General features: G+C 37.7%; 1 protein-coding gene across 1 annotated transcript in view; it reads left to right on the forward strand.

Moving 5' to 3' along the window:
- The window catches only part of LOC118808374 (metabotropic glutamate receptor 4-like), a 201,215-nt gene that overhangs the window by 45,880 nt on the left and 130,339 nt on the right, over positions 1 to 24,996 (forward strand). Inside the window, exon 2 of the mRNA XM_036570999.1 lies at positions 19,874 to 20,733. Within this exon, the coding sequence (XP_036426892.1) occupies positions 20,206 to 20,733 (528 nt within the window). The 5' untranslated portion in view covers positions 19,874 to 20,205. The remainder of the gene's footprint in view (positions 1 to 19,873; positions 20,734 to 24,996) is intronic.

The following is a 24,996-nucleotide window of genomic DNA, read 5'->3' on the forward strand; positions in this document are numbered from 1 at the left end:
AAGTCCAGGGGACCTGTGCTGCAGGAAAATGCTCACAGCTCCCTAATTTTAAGATTAGTATTCTCTGATCTTAACAAGAGTGAAACACCAGGAGGGAAAATAAACACTTGTAAACATTACCCTTTGCATCCTATGAGTCCACTATTAAACATAAACATGCTAATAAGAGTTCTCTTGAGTGATACCATATTAAGGGGTCACCAATCTTATCCACAGAGGGCCAGTGTAGAGGCAGGTTTTTCCAATCAAACAGAAGCACGACTGATTCCACTTGTTTAATCAGTTGGTCTTCACAGTTGATTAGTTATGAGGTGTGCTCCTGCTTGGCTGGAATGAAAACCTCAGTAGAGAGTTCTTAAAAAAAATGTAAATGTGCAAATGTGAAAAATCTTTTAAAGTTCAAAGAATCTTCACACAATGCAGGGGTTCTTAATCCCACTCTTGGTGACCCCATATGCTTGTGTTTTCCCTACACACATAAACAAGATGGCTCTTCAAAGGTTCTTTAGTAAAGGCAATGGCTCTGTTTAGAACCATGAGTTCTATTTAGAACCATGAGTTCTATACAGAACCATTTCATGCTTGCATGGTTGTACTGGTTCATATAGAACCTTTTTGAAAATGGTCCTATAGCAAATATAGCAAATAAGGTTCTTCTATTGTTATAAGCTTGACATTTGTAACAATTGTAGAACTCTTTTTGGTGCTATATCAATCAATCAATCAATCAATTAATCAATCAACCTTTATTTAAACTTGAAATATATTGAGGGAGACCCTCATTTACAAAAAGGTTCTATATGGAACCATATACAACACATTCTCCATTGATCTAAAGAACCATTATGCCATACAAAGAACCATTTAAGCATGAATGGTTCTGTATAAATTGTATGGTTTTAAATAGAACCATTGTCTTTGGTAAAGAACCCTTGAAGAACCATCTTTTTTAACAGTGTGTCTTCTGCAGCAAATGAGGAGCTTTCAGTAAGTGAATGAATCAAATCAGGTGTGCCAGATAAGGCCATGCACAAAAATGTGCAAAGCTTGAAGTTGCCAGAGCTGGGATTGGGAACCCCTGACATCTGTCCATCTCTTTTATGCAAACTGCAAAAATGCGGATAAAACAACCCTGGATAGAAATGCCAGAAATGTGAAAACATGCCTAAGTTTTAACACTTAGATATGATGGAAAAATCATTGTATTGATAAATGACAAATGTAGCAAACAGTGATGGAAACAGATTTCTGGAAGAAGTGTTGATAGAAGCATGTTTGGCACTGTAACATCTCAGAACTGCCTACCCTGGTGGTGTTGGAAGTGGTTTGGTGGATGACGGTGAAGTGGGACAGTGATTTCAGACCTCATTAAATGGGCCACTGTCGGCTCTGCCCAGAGTCTCTAAACTGTTAAGGCTACAGCCATATACAGCTGACAAAGCTCTGTCAAAACCGCTCTACCTAGAACTAACAAATATTTGAATCCCACCCTTGCATATGGTGAACGAGACTCTTGTCATGTGCCATATGTTGCAAGCATGTGGCACAGTCTTCAGGAATTTGCACAATACAGTTGTTGATGGAAACACTGATTAATTCACATTTTCTTTTAACAACTTTTTTTTAAAATTAGCTTAAATTTGCAAAACATTTGAATGAAAACCCCACTATGATGTAAATGCACTAAATCAATTAAAAGGTTTTTCCTACGACTGTATAATTAGGTGGAAGTCATTTAGAAGTCTTTATTTCTGAGTATACCACAGAATGATTTCTTTTTTTTTTTCCTTCAAAATTTGACCCATGTAAGCTGTACTGTAGATTTCCTGTACAGCTCTGAAAGTGAAGAATTCCTGTCAGTCTGAAAGCAGTACTTTCTAGGGAGGAGCAGTCAGATGCCTGCTGTGAGCCATTTCTGCATTTCTACACTTTTGATAAGGGATTTGTTTATCTTTTTTTTTTTTGCTAAGTAAAAACAACAAGCAAGCAGTACCAGTATCTGCTATTCAAGTGTTCAAATTTGTAAGCTCACATACTGTGCATTTCACTCAGCACAATCGTCTTCATACAGTCATGTGCAAAAGTTTGAGCACTCCTGATCACATGACATATTGATTTTTATTAGGTGAAAACACACTTCCGCACATTTTAAAGCAGTTTCATTTGCTGAATGTAACATATTTGGGGAACAAACAAACAAACCAATAAATGTGGCCTGTGCAAAAATTATGGTACATTACATATTGTATGTTTTTTTTTTTCTAATATGTTAAGCTCAGCAAATAAATCGGAATTGTGCACTAAAATTTGCAGAAAAATGCCAGATTTAAGTTTCTTCTCTGTTGATGATGTGCACTTATTTCCACTTCATCATCAAAATCATCAAAACATGTAATTTAACTAGGTTCTTTAAACATTTGCATAGTAGGGAGAACATCAGCATATGTCATTATTACAACTGAAATGTTAGCTTCATAGAAAAAGCAAACATGTAAAACATCCATCGCAAAATAAAATAAAAGTGGTGGAAGGAGTTCATCCCACACTAGCTGAACATGTCATATGATGAAAACAAGAGTTCTACCTGAAGCCAAGGCACTGTTACGGGAATAATATTAAACCTCAAATCAATTCAAGCCCCTGGCAGCCTGGAGGTCTTCATGAATGACGTTAATGAATGATGTGGTAGGAGTATGTTCTGTTCTCTACTATTAATGATATTCTTGGTAATAGCCCTGCAACAGGCTTGCAGGTGAACAGGGGGTTGCAGAATGAGAGTGATAGTGATTGTCCAGGTTGGCTTCGCTTCTTTTTCTCTGTTCTCCCACAGAGCATCGCTGTATAGCAATGTGAATTACTGAGCTCCTCCTTCACGTCTGGGGGCAGATGAAGGCTAATGCTCCTGCAGCAGAGCGAGAGGGAGAGCCAGAGAGAGGAAGAGATATGCTTGATGTTGTCTCTTGTCCTCATTTACATGTTTTTTTCCAAACGCCGTGCCAAAGTGCTGGGATCAGAGAGCCGACACAGTCTCCTTTTGAAGTTTAAATAGATGTTGATGGTTCTCCTCTTTTAGAGCTGGCAATGTGTGCTGAGTACATCTTTTACCATGAAATTACCACGAGGAAAACAGGTTGCAGGGCTGCTTGAAAAATGCAATGCAATGTTTATTTTATACTATTTCAATGTGCTTACCACAAAGCAGATGCCTGGCCATGTTAAAAGAAAAAAAAGGAAATTATCTTTTTTTTTACAGTACCTTCAACAAAGCATATGTTTTAGTCCTCCCATGTATTGGTCCATAAAGGCCTCAAAAGCACACTGGTTATGATAACTGCAGGAACATGAAAAATGAGCTGGGGAAAGTGGGCCAGCAATGAAGGGTCTTCTCAAAGAACTATGTCCTCATTTTCCGCTCAGTGTACAACATTGTAGTGCACTGCGATAAAAAGGAAGTGCAAATGGTCTGATAGTCTTCTCAAAGAGCTACGATATGATACTCAAATATTGCTTTTGACTATAGTTGTCTAAACATGCCTTATCCATATGTCACAGAAAATGTTCCAGCAAAATGTGTTTTTTCTTTTTTATCATTTCATTTATCATCTGTTAAAACATGCCTGCTGTAACAGAAACATCATAGAGGACTTTCAGATCAAAATGTATTCACCGCTATCTCCACCATTATGTATTTCACTGAAAGTTTAAATGCCTTTTTGAGTATATTTACAGCTTTAATATTGTAGGTTGTTTTCAAATATTCATTCAGCTCCACATGCTGAAAAAGAATTTCATGTTCTTTCTGGAATGTGCTTTCTTCAAATGTGCTTTCTATATAAATGGCTGCCTGCATCGCAATGGGACAATACCAACAAAACAGAAAGCATGTATTCCTCAATGGATAAGAACATCTGAACAGCTCTCACATTCTCAGAAATGATGTAACCATCTGAATACATTACACTGTAAACATATTTGTAACTTTGTATTGCACAGCGCTTTTGATTGATTCAGGCTAATTGTTTAGCATTCAGATGATTCCATCCATGCACACTTCGCTGCTGAGCTGTGAAAGGTTGCTCCACAGTACAGCTGGATATCGACCTTTTCTTGCTCTGCTGATGTAAGGTATTTTTTTATCCTGTGACACCCCAAACTCCAAAGATCCATGTTTTTCTTCGGGCTAGATGTGTGTCCCCTGTTTCCCACCAAACCACAGTCTGATGAAATATTAACCACCTCCACAGCTTATCTTCAGTACAGTGTGTGGCTGAGCTCCCACTAGACAATGATTTATTTAGCTCTAAAGACCTGTCCTCCAATTAGGGAGGTGGGAATGACACTTCTGAAGGTCACCAAGTCAGCAAACTGTTTGTACTGTTCACTTTCTCAAGCACAGGTCAGAACAGTGGTGTTCGATTCTTGCCCAAAACTGCTAAGGAGCTTCAGAAAATACCTCCACTCTTAAAACTAAATGTGCCAAAAAGGGTTCTTCCAGGTGATGCCATAGAAAAAAACACTTAATTCCCCAAAGAACCTATTAGTGGATGGTAATTTTACAGAACCATTTATGTAATTTGTGATGTATAAATTATTTCTGATGTGTGAAGAACCTTTTTAACTCCTTAAATTCCCAGGTTTATTACACCTTAAGGCTTATGATTAATTTACTACACAGAAAACAATACAAGGACTACCAATCCCTTTGAGCTTGCTTGTTATCACTTCTTAACTTATTGGACAGAGTGCTAATTTTTTCGAAGTGGTATATTGTTAATGGTATAGAGAAATTATACCTCCGATTGGGTACTTTGTCAACATCTTACTCAAAAGTGAAAGTATGGAGCTAAAAGTGCAAATTGAGTGAGAAAAAAAGAGAAAGTCATAGACCATCATTTATTTATTCACTTTCCAATCAAAATGGCCATTGAGTACAATTAGATATTTCTGAGGAGATCAGATAAGAGATAATCCACTTGCTCAAAGAAAACATCAAAGAAAATAAGTGATAGGAGTTTCCAAAACTGGGCCTCTCAATGGGACTCTCAAGAGCTGGTGGACCACCAAAACTCTCACCATCAGATAAACAGTACTTAAAGCCTTCATCTTTCAGAAATAGAAGAAAATTAAGCTGCACTCGTGCCTCAAATCTGAAAACATCCACAAGTGTTCCTGTCCATTCTTCCAATGTGAGAAGACAACTCAACACTATGAGTCTCAAAAGATGTGTAGCTGTGAAGAAGCCCTTACTGAGAAAAAGGAATTGACAAAAAAGAAGAAAATTTTCTAACAAAGAAGCTTCTATTGTTCTCAGAACAACAGACTGACCACCCCAGAGTCCAGACCTCAACATCATTTGGGATTACTTGGATCATGAGAAGCAGAAAATGCAACCAGACTGTTCTAAGACTGAACTTTGGAAGTGTGGAAAAACATCCCTGCCAATTTCTTTGAAAAACTAAAAGCAAGTCTCCCTGAAACAATGGAAGCTGTAAAAAAGGCAAAAAGTGAACTGAAAACCAAATTACTGAGAAATTTGGTATGACATTTAGTTGTTGAAGCTTCTGTGTAATTTTCTGTTAATTAATTTTTCCTGACACTGACAAGAACAAATTGTCTTCAATGGTTGTTTAAACTGTAAATTAAATGATTGAAAGGTGGTCTTTGACTTTTGTACAGTATTGTGTATACTTATGTATGTAAAAGTAAAAAGTAAATATTGTAACTAGTAAAAAGTTTTCTTTTGTAGGTGTTATGATGCTGTGGTATTTCGTGTGGCAACTGATGGTGGAAGTAGTTCTCACACAAAGACAAATGAGCATAGCCATGTGCAGTTAAACTATACACAGAGAAATTAATCTCTTGGCCTTTAAGAAGCACTTTGAAGGTATTAATGAAAAGAAAAAGAATGTTTGCTTTTTTTTTCTCTTGGAACTGTAATTGTGTAAAATTACATGTATTGAAAGACTTGAGTACGAAGTTTCCAAAATAATACTTAAGTAATGAATTACGATTATTTAAGCATTTTCCACTCCAGATTAATGGCATTTTTGTAGAGATGTGCACTGTAAATTACAATGACCTGTCAGGAAGTTACTGGTTCGCAAAGTAACCCTTGATGTAATGTAATAAAGTAATGATACCAGACCACAGAATTTCCATTTTTCACACTCGCTCAGTAAACTAAGACTGCACTGTGCATTTTGGCACACCTCACTGGCAGAAGCGCACAGCTGGATGTAGATGGCAGCAGCCAGGGTGACCCATACTTTAGCCCCCATGGAGTTAGAGGGGGTTATGTTCTTTGCTCAAGGGCACAGTGTGAGTAGGTAGAGCAAAATGTTATGTGTTGATGTGCTTCTGCTTGCCACCTATGTTAAGTGATGGCCTGGAGCTGTGGGAGCTTGCATACTAACAGCCTGGATATTGAAACCTCAGAATTCAGGGTGTTGGCCTAGAGCCTAAACAAAATCTACTGTTCTTCCTCCATGTGAAAATAGCCTATTACTGCTGGTATATTACCACAGTTTTTGGTGTTACTGTAATCCAATGAGGAGTGGATTTGAGTTTTCTTCATTTCCTCAGTTCGTAGGTTTTCCTCTCCTGGGCTTTCTCCTAGTGCTGTGATGGGCTGCCCATCTCTACAATGACTCCGTTTATAAATACTGCCCTAACGGAGTGCTTCCTTTCCTCTCCAGCTCTCCTGTTCCCAGAACTAATTCCATCATTAGAGAGCAATTCAGAGTTGAAAGCTTGCTTAGTAACTCTATTTATACGTTGGCAATATCAGCTCTGTCAAAAAGTGCCATGTTCTATTCGGTGTTTTCAGTATGGGGTTCAAGGCTTTTGGGTTTTTCAATAAACCTGCTTTTCTTACAGTACCAAGTTTATTGTTGTTTGAGACGTGCATCAAAAAATTTGAATCACTTGTCATATTAATGCAATAACCTAGACAGTGTACTTTTATACAAACCAGAAACCAGAGGTAACAGAAAGTATGGTATAACCTAACACATTTTAGTTTTAGCTAAATTATTTTTAAAATATGTAGACAAGATGAATATTTTATTTTTCTGTTTTATACAAGCAACCTACACATATCTGTTACAAATGAAAATTTTGAGTACCTACTATTTCAGCTGTAAAAGAGTGCAAACATTATAACTTACCTAGTAGGTAGGGTTAATTGTAACAGACTAAAGCGCTAGTTGTAACAGCTGCAACCAGAGAAGTCTGGTAAATGATGACTACAATTCAGTACATTTAGTACATATGTTGTTTGAAGTGGGCCTGGCGACAGATAAATAACCTGATGGTGATGTAGAAAATGAGATAATCACCATTTTGGGAAAAGAACTTAAAGAGAATTGGAGAGGACTAATTTACAGTTAAACAGCTTGCAAACATTTTGGAAAAACTGGGTTCACGTTTAAGAAGGTATGTGCGGGCGTGCTCCAATAGATTTGTTAAGAAGCTGCCTGCTGTTTCTCTGTGCTATGCGCTGTAATGCTAACTTTACCACATGGCTCTTTTTCTACTCACTACTTACTTTACTTTGAGTTTAGCTTAAGTGCATAGATCCAAAAATAAATGCCAATGTGCCTTTGAACCTCAGCTTGCTTGCTGCAGTGAAACAAACAAACAAACAAACAAAAAATAACTAAAGACACTGGGTATTACTCTGGAGCAGTTAGCTCTAACCTGGAGAAAAAGTTCTTCTGATCCGAAAACAAGTTTAAAAGAAACTTTTCAGTAGAAATGGGATCGTAAAAAAGTAAAAAATAATACTAAATAAAAAACATTGAATTATAATGGGGCCATTAGAATGCTATGGTACAGTCAATTCCCCACAACCTCTGCTGCTTGTGATTTACTGAGTAGAATTTGCAGTACTTTGTATGTAGCTTAATTGTCCTGGAGGTTAACTGAATTACTAATAAATGACGCTGTTTTTAATTTGTAAACCACATGGATGTGGCTCTGGAAACTGCTTGCAGTCTGAAGTTTCTCCAGCAGGGAGCGTTATTAACACGCAAGTCGCCATAAATCTGCACCAGAAGAAGTTCCTGAACGCGCATGTTTACAGTAACATTTATTATAACAGCAGATGAAAGAGTTTCTCAGTATTGTATTATTTAATATGTGATTTTCATGAAAACAGTTCATGTTCAAAAAAGGTGTAAACCCTAGAACAGAAGACAGAGTAGGCTGCAGCAGGCCTCTGTTTTGTTGTTGGTGGCAATATAATTGGTAAACTATTTTTTTAATAGAAAATATCATGTTGCTGTTATATATGCTGTTTTTTTATATTGCCCAGGCCTAGTTTGAACCAGAGCTTTCCAAAATATCTGTCAAAATAAACATGATTACAGAAATTGAGCTGTGTGTGTCAAACCATGTCAAATTTTATTTTGGACCACAAAGTAAAACAGCAAATAAGAGCATGTCTGTAGTACATTTTTGATGAATCTGTGAACTAAATGTTACAAAACAATTAACATTATTTTATCATTATATTTGTTAAGGGGATCTGAAAGGCTCTCATTTTTTACTTTGGGGGTCTTAGCTGTGTTAAAACTAACTCTGCCATGCGGATGCTATACTTTAGACTGACTACCTCTTACTGTGAGTTATTTATGCACTTCAAAATGTTACAGACACCAACAAAAAGAATAAAATAATTTAGTTGTAAATTGATTTATATATTGATTTATGTAAGTTGTGAAAGTGATTTATACAAACAACTAGCAATCAAAAAAACATTGACAATTAAGAAACTGTCCTCAGGGTTCAATCTGAGAAATATGTGTCTGATTGCTGTGAAAATATGCAGATGACACTATGGAAATACAAGATGACCAAAAGCCTGTTTAACTACATAAAAGCTTTATTTTACTCTGTGTTAGGTTGTGCTCTGCTTTTCCTCTGTTTTTAGACGTTCCATTTGTTTAAGCTGGAGAAAGCGAATATAGATAAAGCAATAAATAATGTAGTGTGATTGTTTATAGTAATTATCTGACTTTTTTCCACTTTTCAAATACAGTCCTGATCAAATTACATGTTTTGGTGATTTTCTTAGTAAAAATAAGTTAACACATCTTCAACAGGGAGCACATTTAAATATGGCAAAATTCTGCTAATTTTAGTGCACAGTTTAAATTATTTAACATATTGGAAGAAAACAAACAAAAAACATAATTAAAAATGTGTCATAACTTTGGCACAGGCCACATTTTATGTTTTATTTTCCCCCCAGTATGTTTAATTCAGCAAATACACTGGAACTGTGCTTTAAATGTGCAGACGTGTGTTCTCTGTAGTGTCAACTTATTCTCAAAATGAAACCAGAGTCACCCAAACCTTTGCATACAACTGTATGAGGCATTAATTAATAATTTAAGGACATTTATTTATTCTGTACAGCTTCTGGAATAAACAATGACAACACAGAAACAAAAGGATGAAAGAAAGTTTTACATAAATTGCAAATATCAGATACTTTTAGTTAATACAATTAATTCATACAAAACACTATATCCAATAAAACACAACAGACAAGTGCTTACTCAGTGCACTTTCCTTCTCCCTGTGAATTTTGACACTGTCAGGAGCTCATGTCTAAATCTTGCCTGTTTTTATTTTTAGCATTTTCCTTTTTTAGGAAGACTGCAAAAAAACCACATAGCCTGCATTATTTGACACTTCTTTCTCCTGTAGCCACGAGTGTTTTCTACCCTCTTCATTACAGTCACAGACACCATCTGTGCAACGTCTTTTCTGGCTCATAGCAGAGCTGTGAACAGAGATCAGGTATGACCTCCACTCTTCCATTCAGTCTGCACTGATTAAACCGAATTTGCAGTGAATGAAGTGGGACAAATGACTTGCCTAATGGAAATATGGAGTGTATTCAGTGGAGCATGTCACCTTCAGTGTGCTTACATTGGAAACACACTGGATCTCCTAGACTGTGAGCTCCTCTTTCAGTTCACCTTCTCATACTCTAGCGCAGACGGCATTTTTTTTTTTTCTAATTTGCTGAGAGATTGAACGGAGATTGTTCCTTTAAGATCAATTACAGCTCTAACTGATGGAATGGTGTCAGTCCAGTGTGTTCACTGAAGCTGAGAAAAGGAGATGTCTTCAAAAAAGGAAGGTACAGCTGAAAGATGTAGATAAAGCATGAGCAGCTGTCTTTAAAGTGATAGTTTTGCCAAACATCCAATTTACACAGTTTTCCCTTCTCCCTAAATGTAGTCAGTCAGCCAAGGCATGTTTGTTGTCTGACGTTTTGCACTGGAGCTATGAGATTAATACATATAACAAGTGATGGAGGGTTCAGCCGTCATTTAGCTGCATCCCTAAATGATCACGTCTCAAACTGCATCAAGTTGATAAGATCTCAAATAGACATATATATCTTACATATTTCTGAGGGATGTAGTGGTAAAGAAAAAGTGGGTAAACCCTAAACATATTGTGTAATTGCAAAAAAGTTGGTCCTTATATCCACCAGTTCCCCACCTCACTGTTAATATTCCTGCCTGTGTGTAGATCCTTTCTGCTCCTTCTCTCAGGTGTTTCCCATTGTGCCCTGGGTGTATCTAGCCCTTTATTTCAGTCTTGTTTGTCCAGTCTTCCATGTACCCTGCGTTTGGTTTCCCCATTGTTATTTTTGCTAAAAAGTCATGAAGTATGTTCTCTTGTATTATTCTCAGTGTTTGTTCTTTTTCATTGTCATCAATATAACCTTACATCCAGCCATATCACTTGCCAAATATGACACATCCACTCACAGACACCATGTTTCTTTAGTGCAACATTCTGTAGAGACCTATATTTTGTTTAGGATGCAGTATTAAGGTTAGATTTTTCCTCATTTAGCCTAGTTTGTCCATTGTAGCACTGAAAATTCATACAAACTATGTAGCACAACTTAGACGTTAACTGCCTGAATGATCTGCTTTTAAAACTCATTTCCTTTTAGTACATTTCATCTGTGTGTTATATATATGCTTTCACCATTGTTGAGGGCCATTTTATGAAGTTAGTTTTCACACTTTTTCACATTAACAAGTGCTATGTTCTTTTTAAAGTGCATTTCCTGACATGTTGGTAATGTAGTACTGCCACAAACCTCTCCTGTTTGACCCTTTCTCTCAGTTTTATCTGTCTGTAGAATGTTGACTGTGCAAAGTTGTTCTATCGACATGAACATCATATCATCTGTTAGATTGGTTGATGTCCAAACAGAGTAATTTCTTTAAACTTCTCCATTAAAAACCATTGAGAGCTTTCTTTCTGACAGCTGTTAGCCAGTTCACATGGCAACATTAGCTATTTTGTAGTGTTTCACATTAAATAACTGTTTTCAAACTGAGCTAGATAAATTATTAAAGTATAAATGATTTCCACACACGAGATGTGGTTTGTTTTGGAGGAGTTCGTAAAAAAAAAAAACATTCCAGTGTTTATATAACAGGTCATTGCAGTAGGGATTGGCTCCGGGCAGGTGTGGGTGGACTGGGGAAATCTGTCTGCAGTGGTGTTGGGAACGAGAACTGTCGATTATTTCTTTAGAGATCTTTTTTTACTGAGTACACTCCACAAAAGTGGGATAAGCTATTGACACTATTTCTTAATTCAAACAATATGTAAACAGTGTTTATGTGTATTTACCCTCCACTACATAATCATTTCTGACACACTAATGTATAGAAATACCAACAAAATTCAGTGTTCCTGATGGCTGCTACTACCATTTTTAGATATGTGACCAACTTTAGCTTTTCCACTGCATGGTACTGGCTCAACTCGACCCGATTCTACACGCCTTTGTTGGTTTTCCATGAAGCAAACATGGTACTTGGTACTACTTTTGGTATCACCTCCAAACTAGCTGAACGGATATTGAAAGGTGACATGGAAAAGCTGCAGAGTACTGATTGGATGGAAAGAATCGTCCCTATCGCCCCAAACACATATGCTAACTTTAGCTGCCAGGTTAGCATACTCTCTTGCATCACTGTTGGGCAACCAGAGCTGTGTTGTCATCTGAACTCTGATGTAATATTATCCAAAACTCTCCGGTTTTTGCCTTCAGTGTTTGGTCTTGCTGCCATCGGCCTCTTTGTGTCGTTCATGTCATGGCAGTTTTATGTGGCATTGCTACGATGACCAGCTACATTGAGGGGGTACTATATCTGCAGAAAAATAAGTGGAAAACAAAGTAGCCTGTACTAAAAGCATTGTGTCAAGTTGAGCTGGAACCATGCAGTGGACAAATGGCTTTTTATTCAGTTTTACATGCAACATTAAGTCATACTGTGTCCAATACCACATAAGCAAGCCGATTCGAGATTACTTAACAACTTGACATGGTTTGAGGCCAGTGTAGAGTGATTTAGGCATGCAGTCTGCATGATGCTAACATGTGGCTATAAGCTTCCATTCCAGAGCAAAACTAAAGAAGCAAACTTAGACACCAAACATGTCTTTTCTCGTTGATTCCATTCAAGGTGAGGAGAAAATTGTATAAATTTGAGTTTTAGAGAACCAGCACTTTAAGCAAATTGCAGTTGGTGAGCATTAGATTAGTCTATAAAATGCCCTTTGAGACAGCAATTTATTCAATTTCAACCCTTTATTTGGCTAGATGACTATCTGTTCACAGTAGAAATAGCCTCTCTCTTTAGAAACTTGGAAATGGAGTATAATAAATGCATTTGCAACTCAGCCTGGAGCAGTACAGATGAGAACCCGATTAACAAAGATGCTTTTTTGTAAATGACTAATATTCTGCTTACTCCAAATTTAGACAGAGTAGTCTAAATAGGTACACCATTGAAGAATACATGTTGAAAATGATATTTTGTTCATCTGAATGGATTAACTGATGTGTAAAGTAAGTCTGCCGCAGCACAAACCATGCTGGTAGTTCTTTGTCCACTCAGTTCTTTATATAGATCTAGAACGCTTTCTTGGGTGGTACCTGAGCAGTGGAATAATGACAGTGATCTTCAACAAAGTATAGAGGGAAACGCAAGGTGGGAATGCTGTGTCCAGAAACAGCTGGTCTCATTAATCATGACAGAGGTGGCTGGGGCCCCTGAGGAAGGGTGCAGAAGACCCTCTACATGAGATCATCACAGCTGGACTTAAGCCAAATCCTACAGGGAAAACCTGTGGAACCAGTGAGTGGGGGAAAAGAGAAAGTGCCCTTTGTTTTGGAACTTCTGGTGGGAATCTGTTAAACTTTGCTTTGTGTTTTGTGAGAGCAATATGCACCCACCAAGAATTTTATTAGGAAGACCTCCTTGTATCTACACTCATTGTCCATTTTATCAGCTCCACTTACCAAACTGGTGCTCTTTATAGTTCTACAATACAGACTGTAGTCCATCTGTTGCTCTGCATACTTTATTAGCCCCCTTTTACCCTGTTCTTCACAGGTCAGGGCCACCACAGAGCAGGTATTACTTGGGTGCTGGATCATTCTCAGCACTGCAGTGACACTGACGTGGTGGTGGCATGTGTGTGTTGCGCTGGTATGAGTTTTTAAACTCTGTGTCCACTTACTGTCCACACTATCTGACATATCTACCTTGTTGGTCCACCTTGTGGATGTAAAGTCAGAGACGGTAGCTCATCTGTTTCTGTACAGTTTGTTTTAGTCATCCTTGTGGTCACAAGACCCTGCTGGCAGGATATTCTTGGTTGGTGGACCATTCTCAGTCCAGCAGTGACACTGAGGTGTTTAAAAACTCCAGCAGCACTGCTGTGTCTGATCTCATACCAGGGCAACACACACTGACACACCACCAGCACTACAGTGTCACTTCAGTGCTGAGAATGATCCATCACCCAAATAATGCCTGCTCTTTGGTGGTCCTGTGGGGGTCCTGACCATTAAAGAACAGGATAAAAGGGCTCTAACAAAGTATGCAGAGAAACAGAAGGAGGACTACAGTCTGTAATTGTAGAACTACAAAGTGCACATATATGGTAAGTGGAGCTGAAAAAGTGGACAGTGAGTGTAGAAAGAAGAAGGTGTTCCTAATAAAGTGCTTGGTTAGTGTACGCTAATGAGATGAGTATTTCCTCAGCAGGAAGTCATCTCTAAGGCTATACACTACCAAGTCAACAGTTTAGAAACCTACTCATTAAAAGAGGTTTCCTGATTTTATCCAACTGTTTTACTCATTTTAGAACATAATGAACACACCAAACTGTGTAATAATGCATTGAATTATGCAGCAACCATAAAAAACAAATTCAATGTTAGATTTTTAGAAGTAGAAGTTTTTGCTTTGATATCAGCTTTTTGAATTCTTGGCATCTCAAGCAGCTTCATGAGGAGCCACAATGGAATGCATTTACAACAGGCTTGAAGACGTATCACACATGCTGAGACCTTGTTGGCTACTGAAAACTACTTCTTGGGGGGGCATTCTAAATAGAATTAACTTTCATTTAGGGAATAAATTCATTGTCATGTTAATTTCCTATTCAGGTGGAACAGCAAATTCAAATAAGAAGCCAAATTCTGCCTCATTATAGTTCCAGCCTAAACAATCTAAAGCCCAGCTACTTGTGTGCAATAACTTAGCTGGCGCAGCTCTCTTATTAAATAGGTCTATTGATGGCTCCCTTGATAAAAGTTATTTCCAGCTACTGCTATGATGAATTTGTTTATAACAGAAGAATGTCAAGCCTGAAGTATCATTTACAAGCAAAACACACCACTGATGCCGGCAATATCTAAACTTTTAACTAGTAGTATACACTTGAGGACTTCTGATTACTTTGGCAATTTACACAGAAAACTTGAGTTGTGATGTGCCGTCAGATGACAAGACCCTTTTTGGAATATGAAGTGAAAGAGTGTTATTAAACTTTATTACACAGCTATTTCTGGTAGCAGCTGGGGAAGAGTCCTTACTGAATTACAGGGCCATTGCAAGGAAGGTTAGAGCCACATTTCACTGATGTGAGAGGGTTAAACCCTTGAATTCTTTTGTGTCACGTCCACAGTCTCATGGTATAGTCGAAGATAAGTAAATTGGCAGGAAACAAGGTGCTTTAGATGCTGGTACTGCTTGATTGGACAAGGTCTAAGGTGATACCTCATGGTCAAAAATGACAGTGTACACTGTTAGAAATAAAGGTACTGTGCAGGTGTGTTCATCAAGGTACAAACAATGTAAATACACCCTCAAAGATACAATGATTTTAAGGTCTAATTGTGTACCTTAAATAAGTTTTTCCCAGTGGAAAAGTACATAGAAAAGTACAAATTTGTACCTTTTCATAACCTATTGTTTTAAAAAAGAACAATAAAATAAAAAGCCTGGAGACGAGACGGGGTGTGTGGAGTCAAAACAACTTATATAATTTAAATGGATTATGGTACAGTTACGTTCCCTGACTAAAGGTACTGAAATGTACCCTTGAGGGTACCACCCCAGTGACCATTTCATACCTTTTTTTTCAGAGAGTATATATGTGTTACATTACTCTACTTCTGCTTCTCATTTCTTCCTTTATTGCTACTGTTTCCACTGTAGTAATTCATTACTGTGGTATATAAAACCCTTATTTTAGCCTAATGGGGTGAATGGTAGAATGGGTAACTAATTATACTGAGTTATGTAAAAAACATACATGTATTTTTAAGAGAGAGAGAGAGACGCTCCAATGGAATGGGTTATTCCTGTATTATTTCTGCAGTTTTGAGATTGATTTCTAATTTCATACTACAGTGTGCGAGCCACTGGCTGATTTTGTTGATGGTGTTTCATAATGTTCCCTAATGCTTAACTTCTGGTGGCTTTCCTTTCCTTGGAAATCTTAAAGTTAAAAGTCATTAGAAAATATATTTCATACTGTTAGTGTTTGGAAGAGACATTAAAAATTACACCATGTGTTCATCTTGACATGGATGAAGTAATATAAAGTTGTATGCAAAAGTTTGAGCACTTTTGGTCAAATTACATGTTTTGTTGATTTGAAATAAATTAATACATTCCCTACAGAGCACACATGTAAATATGACATTTTTCTGCACATTTATGTGCACATTTTATATTTTTACATTTATAGTTTAAGTTAGAAAAAAAATCTAAAATCTAAAATGTGCCTTAACTTTTGCACAGTTCACATTTTATGTTTCATTTCTCTATTCTCTGTAGAATCATTATGTATTATGTATAATGTATTAACCTACTTTCACTTGGAAAATCAACAAGGCATTTACTTTGACCAGGGGTGCCTAAACTTTTGAATACTTTTACAAACTTTTGTGCTCAGACATTTTGGAGTGAAGTCACTTCAGCTAACACCTGAACTCCAATTATCAGTGTGGGTGAGTTATCCACTACACTATACAACAACCTCAAATCAATTAAGTTATAACTCACTGTAATGAAACAGACTTAGTCAGATGGATGCAGGTAAAATGGGAAAAAGAGGCTTTACTAGTTTGCCAAAATCCACAATCAAGGTCAAAAAACAGGCAAAGGTCGAAACCAAAATGAGCCAAAAATAAACAAACATAAGTCAGATGCTGATGCCTCAGGCATCAGAACTGCTGCACCATTTAAGGCGGAGCAGGAATTTTCTAACAAGAAGCTGGCAAACAGCTGACATTAGCTTCATATCACCAAAGAATTAGGGGTGGGCAATAATATATAATTGTCCTACACCTCCTCTTTGAAGGCATATGATGTGCTAAATTTAAATAAAGACCAGCAGTGAGGTTGCTGAACTTTACCCTCCTCTGCTATCACTGCAGACTGACAAGGTTGCCTACAGAGCACTGCTAGTAGCCTGTTAATAAAGTAATGTTCTTTTATATTTGAGCGTTTCATAGGGGAAGATTTCAACCACTACCCCTTGTAACTCAGTTGCAAGGTGACACTCAAAAACAAGGGGTAGGGGTAAACTATACATGCGGACCAAGACTCAGGAGGCAGCAGGACAGGGGCTCAAGCCCCTTTGGGAGCTATATGTGCAGAGTGGTATGTTTAAAACCTTTTCTGCTTTCTAGAGTGGTGGAATATAATTTAAGGAGAGTAAAAATGACATATGCAGTTTGGCATTTGCAAGCTAAGTAAGCTTTTCAGAGTCACGAGTGAAGGAGATGCTGCTCTGATGGATTACTTCTGCAGCTATATTAAGTGGTATACAGCCTTTCTTACACTTATTCAGTTTCAGGCATGAAATCTCATGGTATTAATTAGCAAACTTCCACAGCCAACAGCTTGACTGTAGCACATGAGGTGTGGGGTGGAGTGCTTGCTGTACGCGAAAGGGAGGATTCCCTGAGCATTTGGATAATGAGTGATCTTTAGCAGCAGGTGCTTGACACTCCCCCCACATTACTCAATGAGATCACAGTCGATGTTAGTTAAATAACCCTCTATCTGAAAATGCTGCATGCAAATAGCTGCTAGATTCAGTCATGCTACCAATACACTTTCAAGTAAATCAGCTGAAACAAACAGTGTAAAGGGGAGCATGGAACATATGGACCAGGCTCTTTTTTCTCATGGGAAGGATTTTCTTCTAGGCTCTCTTATCAAAGCACAGTGCTGAAAAAACATTTCATAGTCCCTTCAGAAACCCTGTTGTGAGTCTTTGAAGTATCATGTGCTTGAGGAGACATCTCATGTGCATTTTATTAGTAAAGGAGGAGGGAGAGAAAGGAGAAAAAGAAAGAAAAGGTAAGATCAAATGAGAGATGGTCAACTTGGCTCAGCACAGGGATTACAGGCCACTATGGTATGCTGCTAGTATGCTACTGCAATATCTTATACCGGATTAAAGCTGTTATCGGATTTTAAGAAATCCAATAAAACCACCTGGATTTTAGTAATAATCGGGTTATTCAATGCGTGTTCGCCATTAATCTGATATCTTTCTTTTTTTTCAACTGGGCACAAATAGCTGGAGCAGATTTGCCTTGGAAGGAATAAATAAGCTTGAAATATGACAGATTTGTGTTTGTCCATGTCACTCCTCTGTATTCCCTTCACTGGTTTCCTGTAGCTGCCCACATCAGATTTAAAACGTTGATGCTTTGCCTACAAAGCCAAGAATGGACTTGAAGGCAATGGTCAAAACCTGAACTTTACCTTGAGCCCTTCAAGCCTTGAGTACAGCTCATCTTGACCCTCCATCCCTGAAGACTTGTGGAAAACAAGCACCAAGACTCCTGTTAAATTCACCCTGGCTGTCTGAACAGCTGTCTTCACAAGCCACAGACACGTATTAAAATGGCTTGCAATTGCACTTATTAACTGACTTGTAATCTCTGTGTATTGTGCATCTGTACATATATAGGAACAGATATCTAAATATCAGCACTAAATACTGTCTCTGGCGGGGTCTTAGCTCAAGGATATCTTTAGATTCCAGACTATTTACACTAGCTTAAGGATACAAAGCACTTTTGTAAATCACTCTGGTTAAAAGTGTCTGCTAAAAAGCTGTAAATGCAAATATTTGCCAGTAAATAATGTAAAACTTTACAGGAGAAAGCAAAAATAAAGCATTTCTACTGGTCTACTGGTCATCATGAAAGTTTCACACAATGTAAAGGGCAGCTGCTGTGTTTAAATAACATAGAAAAATTAAAATCACATAAAATGTATCATGATAAAAAGATACATATTTTTACAGCAATAAAATATTTAATATTAATTTTCTAGTAAGTACCTTAATTTTACATCACATGCCTGTTGGATGTTTTATGTGGGGTTTTATTAATTCATTAATTTATTTATTCATTTTGGTGGGTTACAATGGAACTAGAGGCATTTGAAAAAGAAATCTGATTATTGACTGATTCATGTAGACTTGAAGTATTAATATTTCCAGAAGCGCATGAAAAAACTGTATTTTTGAAAAAAATATATTATTGCCAAAATCTTTGCAGTTCTCAAATTACTGTCTGCATGTAAACATATTCGCTGGAGCTTAGAGCAAAGTTGTGAGCACAGTTTTGAAACTAAAGTGGGTGACAAATGGCAGTTCCTGACACTATAGGATGCTGTAATGAAATAATGTAATATCATTGCATGAGTTTTGACTTTAATTACATGCCAGTCAGTAACGCAGGTTCAGATGCTGCTATTGTGTCCAAATGAAATAAATCAAGCTAAGATGTTGTGTTGTCAAATGAACAAGTTTGATGTTCACTGTTCCATTATTCTCCTCCTAAGTTCAGTCCAACTATAATTTAACATATTTCGATGTGATCACTGAAAGGATCCTCAAAGTAGTAGCCACATCTACTCCATATGAATGTTTATATAGTATTTCAATGTTTATTACATGCTCATTCAAGCATCACTTGCAGTAAAGGTACACTATGAGGTGCAGCATGTGTGTGAGAGCTTACAGGAGTGAAAGGCCTGTTTGTCCATTCTGATGCATGAGTTCCAGATCCAGTCACTTAAGATAGAAAAATAATAATTATATAAAGAGATAAAGAATAAGTATAAAAAGATAAAGAATAATAATAAAAAAACAACTTAACATAGGAGAACAAATGAAGTCTGGTTAACAAGAGGTTGATCAGACTGTAGCCTTTTTTATTTCAGAATTGTGGGACTGTAAATGTGGTAACGAACACTCAATCCTTTTGACCTTGGGAGCCCATAGCAACCTTTTAAATGGAAGACAGAGAGAGAAGGGTTGAAAATGTTTGTGCATTTGAGAGAGAGAGAGAGAGAGAGAGACAGAGTGAGAATTCTATGAAAAGAATATAAACAGAAAAGACGAGAAAATGCAGCACCACTCCTGCCAATCCAGACGTGTCTTCCTTTCTTCACTCCCTTTATGACTCATTCCTTTTCATCATTCTGTTTTCCAGGAAATCACTGAGGTGGGCAAAGCACTGTGGCCTTACGGACTGACCTCCAGCCTACCCCTCAGAGAGGGAGAGATTGAAAAACCTGAGGGAGGGAAATACATTTGATTATCTTGACTGAATCACCCCGAGAAGAATATTCATGGACTAGACAGACAATGGAGTGATACGCAAAAGCCAAATGTCTAGGTCCCTTCATTTTGGCAGACTGATAAAACAATAAACCCTAAGATGACTCTGCACTCCTGAAAGCTGTCACTGTCAATCATCTACTTAACCCAGTCAAACCATTCTGATTAAGAAACAGAGACGTGGATAAGATCCAAACTGTTGCAATGTCTCCACCCTGGTTAAGTGGACTTAGATGGACCACGTGTTATGGTTCATGTTCCCTGCTGGTTCTTCTCACTGTTTTTCTGGCCACATTGGCAGCAAGACCCAAAGGACCAGGCCATGTGCATCTAAACTCCATCCGCATTGATGGAGACATTACTCTGGGAGGACTATTTCCGGTTCATGCACGAGGCCATGGAGGAAAGCCCTGTGGGGAGCTAAAGAAAGAGAAGGGAATTCATCGTCTGGAGGCCATGCTCTTTGCTCTGGACCGCATCAACAATGACCATGAGCTGCTCCCCAACATTACTCTGGGGGCCCGCATTCTGGACACCTGCTCGCGGGACACTCACGCTCTGGAGCAGTCTCTCACTTTTGTCCAGGCGCTGATAGAGAAGGATGGAACGGATGTCAAATGTCCAGATGGTGGAACACCAATGATCACCAAGCCTGAGAGAGTTGTAGGCGTCATCGGTGCTTCCTCCAGCTCTGTGTCTATCATGGTGGCTAACATCCTCCGTTTGTTTAAGGTAAGTGCTATGCTCAATTCTCTGTATGTAAGCCATGCTGGCCATTGACGGGATATGGTTTATCAGGAGCTTAGCAAAAGGAGGGTCATTGGGTCATTCTACCTACACCAAATAAAGACCCAAAACATCTCAATTAGTATTTAAACCATGCTGTACCATAAGTGCATGTTCACCATGCAATTCTGTGATTGAACAGTGTTTAATATTATAAATAAAAGAACTAACATTGTCAAAATAGCAGAAGCAGCAGTTTGCTTAGGTATGGCAGCATATTCCAGACTTGTTTCAATGCAGTGCCAATGGGCAATTTGTTCTGTTTTTAATATTTCAGAGTCAAATCATTAAGACAATGAAAATGAAATGTCAAAAGCACTTTTCCATATTAATGTTTTCCAGCCATTATATGCAGAATTGCAAAACAACTACATGTTTTGCATTCGAATTTGAATTGTGTCTTATGTCTTATATAATGTACACACACCTGGGGTTTACACATTTGAATTAGCATTTTCAAAATTGCATTTGAGCTAGAAAAAAGTCCGGAATGTGTTGCCATATGTGGGAGCCTTCCGATGTAATCCAGGGTAATTCAAGACAATCTAAACTATGTGCCGGATGTAGCAGATGGCAAAATTGCTGGATCAGGATTGGGAAAATAGCAGGCCTACCTAACTGCTACACTGTTAGAAATAAAGGTTCTGTGCAAGTACATTTTTTGTTCATCAAGGTACAAACAATGCAAATGTTCCCTCAAAGGTACGACAGTGGTTTTAAGGTCCAATTGTGAACCTTAAATACATTTTCCCAGGTGAAAAGTATGCATTTGTACCTAGAATGCACCAGAACAATAAAATAAAAGCCTGGAGACGAGATGGGGTGTGTGCAGTCAATACAATTTAGAGAATATAATTTCAATGGATTATGGTTCAGTTATGTTCCCTGACTAAAGGTACTCAGATGTACCCTTGGTACCACCCCAGTGACAAATGTTTGCTACCTTTTTCTGAGAGTGTAAGGTTAATATTGTAGCCGTAGCATTAGGTCAAAGGCTCACCAATATCCTGCCTTTGTAATAAAAATGTCAATTTTTTTTTTGGAAAAATGCCCCCCACCCCTCCTTCTAATAGACTGCCTACACCCCTGTATAGGCACACAAACCTCACTCTTTTGATTATGACACTCTTTGTTCATTCATCTACGTTATCTGATTTAGTTTTGTAAAGCACGGTTGAGAACAGACTTCATTACTCAGTGGTTCTGAATTAGAATTATACTTCTTCATTTTCAAACATTCAGTACTTTTCAAACGTAGCACATGCGTATTTTGTTATGACAGCTACTACGTCAACATGATGAATGTTAAACGGCACATTTTTAATGAATGCTTCAGAGAAAATATGAATATGCAAATGATTTAGTTGATAAATGGAATGTGTGAATGATGACTTCACCTACTCTGATGCAGTGGCAGAATACTAGTATGAAAAATACTTAAAAAAGGACTTACAATTGTAAAAATCTACATGCCATGAATAGATGATGGTTCTCTAATGATTTGTATTAGCATATTAAAGGAAATGTTCATTTTATCTATGATTTACAAGCATATTCTTACTCAAAGTGTGCATGATTGATGGGGACTGAGTTGATTACTAGGCTTAACCTCTAGAATTCCAACACCTGAATTAATGTAATTCTTGTAATGAGAGGAAAATGAGGCACAATTTCTGCTGCGGTTTGGTCTTACATACAAAGCCATTATATTATCCATCATACATCCATCCATCCATCATCTAAACCGCTTATCCTTCTGGGTCGCGGTGGGGTGCTGGAGCCTATCCCAGCTGTCATCGGGCGGAAGGCAGGATACACCCTGGACAGGTCGCCAGTCCATCGCAGGGCAGACAAACAGACATATACATCCACACACACACTCACACCTAGGGGCAATTTAGCACGTCCAATTGACCTGACTGCATGTTTTTGGACTGTGGGAGGAAACCGGAGTACCCGGAGGAAACCCACGCAGACACGGGGAGAACATGCAAACTCCACACAGAAACGACCCTGGTCACCCAGCCGGGAATCGAACCCAGGCCATTCTTGCTGTGAGGCGACAGCGCTACCCACCGCGCCACTGTGCCGCCCTCCATCATACATATCAATGATATTAACTGTCAGGGCGTATAGGCCCAGGAATATACAACAACATCTTCAGAGCTGAATATGTTGAATACCGAGCTCACAGCTGGACACAAATGAACCCTGTAAGTGTTAATTCCACTGGGGCCCTTTTTATTCCATTGGGGATTTTGCTGTGTATACCTACACTAACCAACTGATTTGTTTGAAGACAGGTACACATGTGTAAGACAGTATGTTTTTCAACACTATTGCAGGCCTGCTTAAAGGATAATTCCACTGATTTATCAAAATTCTTAGATAATTCAGTAAACAAATTCATTCAGAGTGGTGTGATGTGAAATTGTGCATTGTAGAGAAACTTGCCAAGTCTGATTTATTTTCAATGGTTGTGACAGGAACTGGGGATGTGATGTCTACAATGCAAATATAAGCATTTAATTTATTATTCAAAACCAGTGAACCTATATGTCTTCTCTGATTTTATATGTATTGTTGATAATAATAAAATGTTCTTTGGGTTCTATTGTGCCTTAAAATGGCCTGCATGTACCTCTCTGATTAAAAAAAATAGTTTTAGGCCAAAATCTTATCTCTTAAAACAATGTCTCAGGTATTTGTAACCATTTCAGCTTAATAGCTTCCTGTGAGTCAGCTTTTAAAGGGTGTTAAACTCTTCAGATGTCTGGCTCCTATCATCGCCACTGTTAATCATGACTCTGTAAGTTTCTCTAACAGAGCATTTCAAACCACTCTGAATGACTTTGTTTACGTCTTAACACTTTAATTATGCAGAAACTGGTAAAATTCCCCTTCAATGTACCAACCTTAATAAGAAAATATGATAAAACATTATTTTGTGTTTATGCACTCCAGAAATCATTGTTTGAAATTACATTAGTACAAAATTTTAAGATGCAGCTAAAGACATGTTTTTATAAACTTTTTACAAATTCCTTGTTTTGAAGTCCTTTTATCATCTTCTATTACTTCTACTACTATTTTTTCTTTGTTGCTTTGCTTACTTGCTAATGATACTATTATTTCTTTTATCTTTTACCTAATAATTTTTGCTTATTTTATCATTTAATGTTTCTTATTTTTGTCATTTAGCTACATTCTTGTTTCCTTTGTGTTTGATTTTTATATTGTTTTTTACTCTATTGAAGTCTGTGAAGCACATTGAGCTGCAGTATGTGTATTACATTATATATATATATATATTATTAATAATATATTATTATTAATAATAATAACAATAAGAAGAAGAAGAAGGAGAAGAAGAAGGAGAAGAAGAATTATAGTAATAAACTTTTCCTTTCAGTAAGGTTGAGCCTAGAATTTGTGTTTCTAGACATAGAGTCAGTCTAGCCCTGTTATAAAGGACTTTCAGTGGAAAATGCTCTTGTTTTAATGGCTTAATCTGTGTCCAGAAAATGGCCCAGTGATCCATAAGCTGGTGTTCATTTGTTGAGTCCCTGTGGATGGTGAGAACAAGTTATTATTTTCACTCCTGTTTGCTGCATGAATTTTGAATAATTTTAAAACATCAAAGATGCCTCTCATGTTTTCAGTGGGATCTGTGCAGTAATGAGGCCAAAATTTGTTTGCATTCAGGATTAGATTTGCACCTGCTGCATATGAATAATGTAGACAGCTATGGTTAGCTGTGGCTGTCATCCTCTGCAGGTCTGGAGTCAGTGAGATTGATCCTTACTTGTATCAGTTGGCACTGAAACAGCTACTCATTGTTTAATGGGTATTTACCATACACAAATAAATAAATAAACAAACAAATAAATAAATAAGCCAAATAAACAGCTATGCAGTGCCATTCATCAGCGAGGGAGGTGTGATTAAAGACAGACCACAGGCTCGGGGGGTGGGGAGTGTATGTGGCAGCATTGTGACAGTGATGACAGGCCTCAGGCACAAATGCTGCAATAAGCACATTTAATGCTTGCAGCTAAAACACTGCCATTACTGAGGTAGAGGCGGTGTGGTCTGCATCATTGCTTCTCTAGCTGTGGTTAGATCACGCATAGTCTAGACACACCATCTTATACACAAATTCACCAATGTGCACTAACAATCAGTCCTGAAATTGTCTGCTGATTAAAC

The sequence above is a fragment of the Colossoma macropomum genome, unplaced genomic scaffold (genome assembly GCF_904425465.1).
Source record: "Colossoma macropomum unplaced genomic scaffold, Colossoma_macropomum, whole genome shotgun sequence".
In the NCBI taxonomy this organism is placed as follows: Eukaryota; Metazoa; Chordata; class Actinopteri; order Characiformes; family Serrasalmidae; genus Colossoma; species Colossoma macropomum.